Raw genomic sequence first — 7225 nt, 5'->3', positions numbered from 1 at the left:
GTTAGTGTGTTTTATAATGAGATCAGACGTCCGGAGACTGTGTGTTGACAATGTTTGTCCAAAGCCCAGTGTGTGTCTGAGTGGCTCGCTGGGCCGCGGTCCCAAAGGGGACGCCTGGGAGCCTGTGACCCCACTCTTGTCTGCTTCTATCCCAGACAAACTCTAATTGTCTGCTACAACTGTTCACTGGGACAATGTCGGATGTTTTCCTCTATTCTTGAAGGCTTTAGATGCCAAACAGACGTTTTATCATGCAGATAAAGGATGGGTTAGAGGAGGGGGAGAGGAAGGAAAAAACCCAAAAGAAAAGATAGATTTGAAAAGGATGACCAAATGGCTAGCAGAAGTGTGGGAGGGGTGAATCTATTTAGTTCTGCATCTCCAGAATGGTGTTGTAATGGCCTTCTAACCAGGACCCAGACCCTGGCTAATAGGGGCACATTTACCAACCAGGAAAAAGGGGGCAAAACGACAAGAGAAAGAGGGATCCATGAAAGGAGAAAATCCTCTGATTAATATTATATTAAATTAAAATAGATTTTTCTGGGCTGTTCCCGTCGCATCCACTAATTTTCCCTTATTCTTCTACTGGTCTCTTATTCCCTTATTGTTCTACTGGCCTCTTATTCCCTTATTGTTCTACTGGCCTCTTATTCCCGTATTGTTCTACTGGTCTCTTATTCCCTTATTGATCCACTGGTCTCTTATTCCCTTATTCTTCTACTGGCCTCTTATTCCCTTATTCTTCTACTGGCCTCTTATTCCCTTATTGTTCTACTGGTCTCTTATTCCCTTATTGATCCACTGGCCTCTTATTCCCTTATTCTTCTACTGGCCTCTTATTCCCTTATTCTTCTACTGGCCTCTTATTCCCTTAATCTTCTACTGGCCTCTTATTCCCTTATTGTTCTACTGGCCTCTTATTCCCTTATTGTTCTACTGGCCTCTTATTCCCTTATTGTTCTACTGGCGTCTTATTCCCTTATTGTTCTACTGGCCTCTTATTCTCTTATTGTTCTACTGGCCTCTTATTCCCATGTTGTTCTACTGGCCACTTATTCGTTATTCTTCTACTGGCCTCTTATTCCCTTATTGTTCTACTGGCCTCTTATTCCCTTATTGTTCTACTGGCCTCTTATTCCCTTATTGTTCTACTGGCCTCTTATTCCCTTATTGTTCTACTGGCCTCTTATTCCCTTATTGTTCTACTGGCCTCTTATTCCCTTATTGTTCTACTGGCCTCTTATTCCCTTATTGTTCTACTGGTCTCTTATTCCCTTATTGTTCTACTGGCCTCTTATTCCCATATTCTTCTACTGGCCTCTTATTCCATTATTCCTCTACTGGCCTCTTTTTCTTTTGAACCCCTCCTCATTTTCTCTCTTCCTCTTCTTTAATACTCTATCTGAAGCTCTCTGTGATTGCAAGTCATTTCCAATTCGTTTTGGTATTGATCTTCCAGTAGAAATCAGTTTGGTAATTAGCTCCAAATTAGGCTCTCTTCTGGAGGTGAGTCCTGTCCTACTGATTTATTACCTACGTAATTCACCGCGATCGGAGAGAAATTAAAATGAACTCAATTAGGCCCATTGCTTTAGCTTCTTTTATGGGTCCCTCCTTAAATACTTGTAGTTTTATACGGGGACAAATGAATAGTCTCTTGTTGTTTAATAGTCTAATGAAAGTAAATAAAGGTTATCCATTGTAATAAGCCTACGAGAGGTTTTAATAAGAATACATGTAGTATGTAAACATATAAGGGTCTAGTTATTGTGGTTTTGGGAGGGGGTGGTTACAGATGGGGTCTTCATTTGGTAAATGAGGATGGATAGGTGGTGAGTGTTTGTGGTGTTGACATCAAAAGGAATAAACATTGAAAATCCTATATACACACCCAGGTGTGTGAAAACACCTCAAGAAAACAAATCAAGAAAGCCCCTTGCTATGTTTACAATTTATAAAAACATTTCTGTGATAAATCTGACAGCCCGAAAGCTGCTTCATACACTGTTTCAATAAAAACATTATTGAAGAATGACACAGAACTATAACAGAAACACAGAGTCAAATAACACAGCAGCAAAAAAATAGAGAAAAATAGAGGTATTGATTAATGGCATGTTGCCTTTCTGTTATTCTCAATTATAAGGGATCCAGAGAATGTGGTGTTTTTTCATCCCAAGATCAATACGACGTGGGAGTTTTCCCTGAGATCCCTACAGCCTTTTACATGCTGTTTTCTAAAACACTGGAATGACTGTTTTACCAGCCTAGACTTTTGTGGGCATTTTATTTTTGAGAGCTGCGTGGAGCAGATATGTATTGCTCAGATTGCTGTGTGCTACTTCGGAGGCCTCTGGGCCAACTAAATAAAATAGCAGAATCTCTCAGCACAAAAAAGTAAATAACAGTCTGTTGAGTTTCAGGGAAATCTACGTTAGGAGAAGCAAAAAATACACTAAAAATAAACAAACAGAAAAAACAACAACAACAACAATATCATGGTTGTACAGCTCGCGGCGATGGAACTTGGATGGAATGGAAGTGGTGAGGTGGGTGTAATACAGGTGTATTTGATAGTGTTAATGGTAACAAACAACAAGACGTTGCTAACCTGTTCTGGTTTGATGTGCTCCGAGGTTGGGAAGACGTCAGGGTACGAGGGGCGTTCAAAGACCCGGTCCAAAGCTTCCAGCTGCTGCTGAGTGAAAGCATCGGCCCGCAGGTGCTTCCGTAAACTGTCCACACTACCCTGAGAATCAGTGTTTGGGCCAGACCCATCTGAACCATCTACAAGAAGAGAGAGCAACAACACTAGAGTCTAATCACTGAAGCCCCTGTAAGGTAGGAAGCTGGCTGACTGAAGCCCCTGTAAGGTAGGAAGCTGGCTGTCTGAAGCCCCTGTAAGGTAGGAAGCTGGCTGTCTGAAGCCCCTGTAAGGTATGGAAGCTGGCTGACTGAAGCCCCTGTAAGGTAGGAAGCTGGCTGTCTGAAGCCCCTGTAAGGTAGGAAGCTGGCTGACTGAAGCCCCTGTAAGGTATGAAGCTGGCTGTCTGAAGTCCCTGTAAGGTAGGAAGCTGGCTGTCACTGAAAACCCTGTAAGGTAGGAAGCTGGCTGACTGAAGCCCCTGTAAGGTAGGAAGCTGGCTGTCTGAAGCCCCTGTAAGGTAGGAAGCTGGCTGTCACTGAAGCCCCTGTAAGGTAGGAAGCTGGTGTTTATTTTGTTACTGTGTGTTAATGGTAGCTTTGGATAAGAGTACTCAGTGCTTGAGTTGGTCTTGTGCTCAAATTTTCCATCACCTCTTATAGAACATTGGCTCTAAAATATTATGAGTACCAGCACATCCATGTAAGCATTTCACTGTACCGTTTACACCCATGTACACCCGCTGTATCCTGTATCGTTTACACCCGTGTACACCCGCTGTATCCTGCATCGTTTACACCCGTGTACACCCGCTGTATCCTGTACCGTTTACACCCATGTACACCCGCTGTATCCTGTACCGTTTACACCCGTGTACACCCGCTGTATCCTGCATCGTTTACACCCGTGTACACCCGCTGTATCCTGTATCGTTTACACCCGTGTACACCCGCTGTATCCTGTATCGTTTACACCCGTGTACACCCGCTGTATATTGTGTACCTGATTAATAAACGTTGATTTTGATTTCACCCAAAATGAGTCCCAGCACCTATTTCAGTCCACTTCAAGCACTGGGAGTACTACTGATATATTGAATTATACAGTGCAAATTCAGTCAGGGTAGATTTTAAACGGGTCATATTAATGCTGCTTGTGGTGAGCCACTGAGTGCAGTGTTGCTTCACAGACAGACAGACAGACAGACAGACAGACAGACAGACCCAGTAGAGGAAACTACTACTACCACACACAGTATTAGCCAGCATCATGATGTGAAAGCCCCTGTGGTAATTGATGGATTACCATCAGTGCAAATATATACTTGTTGTAGTGGTGGAGCCCATGTATTTTAATGTACTCTGCAGCTACAGTACCCAAGTGGCTTTTCATTCCATGTTCATTCCAGGCTCCAGGGGTTTCCCTCCTTCTACTCTCCTTCTCAATTTCCCTTTTCAACAATTTAATACTGCTTTCATTTTCAGTCGAGTGGCAGAGTAGCAGTGTTTCATTTGGGTAGCTAACACCGTTGTGACCACAGACAGACACGACAGACAGAGAAAGAGAGAGAGTAAGAGAGAGAGAGAGAGAGAGAGAGAGAGAGATGCTGTGAATGAATAAAACGGTACAGTCTAGTTCAATCATCTCCTAGTCCCAGGATGCCGTTCTCCAAACAGAGGGAGAGGGATGCCTTAGCTTTTCCCTTTGGTGCTTCCCTGTGATGCTATAAAGACCCACTTTTAAAGACCTCCAGACCCCCCCCCCCCCCCCCCCCCCCCCTTCCCTTCCCTTCCCATCCCAGGCTGCAGTGGCTCTGGCTACTGCCTCCCAGCCTCCAGCCTCCTCCTCCGTGGATCTCTAGAAAGGGCTTCAGCTCCTTTACAAATCTGTCATTCTAAATTTGTGGCAGATTATGTTCTCTGGCTGGTCCTGGTGGGAGCGGCAGAGATATATGATATGCAAGGAGGGCCCCTATTGATTGCCTGCCTGATCTGGTGGCAAGAGGGAGCTGAAATGAACTTGAAATGAACATCATGCCTCAACTCAATGTGCGTATAATACTCTACTTAATCCCACATTTTTCTCTGCCAAGGAATTCAATTGATCAATCATGTCTCTCCTGATGGTACCATTTGGAAGGGTTATTGCCATTCCATTCTGCCGCTTGACCTTTTCTCACCGGGGCCAGAGGATGAACCTGCACTCCCAAGAAGAGCAAAAACGTATCAAGGGGCTATATAAGAGACCCTGGGGGAGTTGGGTGTGTGTGTGTGTGTGTGTGTGTGTGTGTGTGTGTGTGTGTGTGTGTGTGTGTGTGTGTGTGTGTGTGTGTGTGGGTGAATAGGTAACTGCCATGTGCTGCCCAACATACTACAATAATTCTATATCCTCAAACAAATGATTTTAATAACTATTAATTCTACAACACATTACAATAGCTTTTTATGTGAAAAAATACCTATTGTGGTATATGTACTACATTCTACAAATATGTAAAATCTTGCTATTTTCATAGCGTGATCGGTTGTGATCTGTTGCAATATGCAATCACAGGAGAACATAAATCACTTATACTCTACACTGCTCAGCTATTTTCATCTGATTTTCAGTATAGATAAATCTAATCACATCTTTGATCTGGCATTATTTCTGGACAGCTCCACTGGGGGCCTCAGTCTCTCATAGCTCCGCTGAACGGTTGTCGCTTTATCAACCTCAACTGTTCCCTTCGGTCCTCGGAAGCAAATAGACTCATTAATTACTTTCCATCAGCTAGCCCAGAGTACATACCATGATCAATATCTGCACATTAGTCATTCACCACAGAGGAATACACTTCCCATACACATGACAAACTATCCCCAGGTCAACCAACAGTACACAAGCTCTTGTTCCCACTCAAACCATCCCCAGGTCAACCTACAGTACATCGGCTCTTGTTCCCACTCAAGTTAAGGTGAAAGATCCATTTAAACATTTAAAACACCCCACCTAAATATTGCCTACTTGTATTATAAATAATCCTATAGGACTACCGTAAAAGCACCTCACTCTAATGCCCAGTACATCTGTGGATGTGACTCAGATTGCACCTTATTCCCTATATAATGCATTCCTTTTTGACCAGAGCCCTGTGGCTTGACTGTCTCACCCATGTCTGGTGGAGTAGGTTGTTCTGGGTGGTGGTAGGGAGACCTTCAGTCTAGCCTGGCTAAACCAGACTGAATACTAAACTCAATGGTGAGCTCAAAGGTGAGCTCAGCATTCAGTCTAGTTTTTACCAGGCTATTTAACTAGAGGTCTTTTGTTTCATCCTGAAGACATTTAGAAGTTAATTCAACCAACCCAATTACATTTTTGTGCATATCATAGCCACCCAGCAATGTAATTTTTAGTATACAGTATACAGTGCCAAATAACATTTGCTATAAGATATATTGTACATGTTTTTGGGGGCATGTTTCCCATCCCATTTTAGCTATTAATTATGTCATAGCATTAGCCGGTAACTTTGTTTACATGTTAGTCATTTAGCAGTCGCTCTTATCCAGTGCATACATTTTCGTACCGGTCCCCCGTGGGAATCAAACTCACAATCCTGGCGTTGCAAGCGCCATGCTCTAGCAACTGAGCTCTGTTTTGTCACATTCTCCCCAGTCACTCCTCCCCAGTCACTCCTCCCCAGTCACTCCTCCCCAGTGATGCTAATAAGTTATGTTGTTATGTCATAGTAGACAATGTCTTTGTTTGTTGGTGAGTCTCCTTATCCTCCCCAGTCACTCCCCCCCAGTCACTCCTCCCCAGTGATGGTGTCTGTGTTATTGATCAGTGAGTGACAGGGTTGAGTGTATTCATCTTGACGTGGCTGGGTATTAACACTCCGGTAACGAGGGAGCAGAGGACTCCAGACCCTATCAGATCACATCACTAGCTCTATAAAACAGACTCCTCTCCGCGGGCTCGCCACCCCCAGGTCATGACCCCTAGCAGGGGGTTGAGCCGATGTAATTCTGTCTCTGCCCGGAGTCAGAGAGAGAGACCATCTGACTGACTACACTGACTACCTGTCTGCCAAACACAACAGAGTAAAAACACTAGAAACGTTGGCTTTTGAGAAGGAAGCTAATGTCGTCTGGCTATGACTGTCATTATACAATTGGCTTGAATGCGTCGTAAAGAATTGACCAAAGCAATGGCGTCAAAATATAAGCTCGTAATTGGTATAGTATCTTATTCATGGTAAAATTCAAGCTGTGTTCAGTCTGTGTTTAGCCCTGAGTGGAGGCACAGGAAGGTGAAATGGCACCTTAGGGTCATGAAAGCCCCTCTTGCCTGAACAGGCTTTCTGTCTATCTGTTGTTTCATGTTTGAACAACATTTCAATACGTTAGCTAGTGATTCCCTTTACCAAGCATTGCATTAGCATTCTGTTTGTTTTTGTAATATCACTCCCTCATCTACAACTAGCTTCAATTTATACCCTGAATTAAATCAAATTAACACTCATTTCAAATTAAATTGTAAACGTTGACACATAAATTTTTCGATTGAACGTTTTGGTTAATGTCATGTTAACCA

General features: G+C 43.3%; 1 protein-coding gene across 1 annotated transcript in view; it reads right to left on the bottom strand.

The window, feature by feature from the left end:
• The window catches only part of LOC311122305 (paired box protein Pax-2a-like), a gene marked incomplete at its 3' end in the record, with an annotated part of 50981 nt that overhangs the window by 25162 nt on the left and 18594 nt on the right, over positions 1 to 7225 (bottom strand). Inside the window, exon 6 of the mRNA XM_084196688.1 lies at positions 2615 to 2790. Coding sequence (XP_084052814.1) covers positions 2615 to 2790 — 176 coding nt within the window. The remainder of the gene's footprint in view (positions 1 to 2614; positions 2791 to 7225) is intronic.

Source organism: Coregonus lavaretus, assembly GCF_964263955.1.
Source record: "Coregonus lavaretus genome assembly, contig: HAP1_SCAFFOLD_2979, whole genome shotgun sequence".
In the NCBI taxonomy this organism is placed as follows: Eukaryota; Metazoa; Chordata; class Actinopteri; order Salmoniformes; family Salmonidae; genus Coregonus; species Coregonus lavaretus.
Note: the sequence above shows the minus strand (reverse complement) of the source record. Positions and strands in the feature narration are given on the sequence as shown.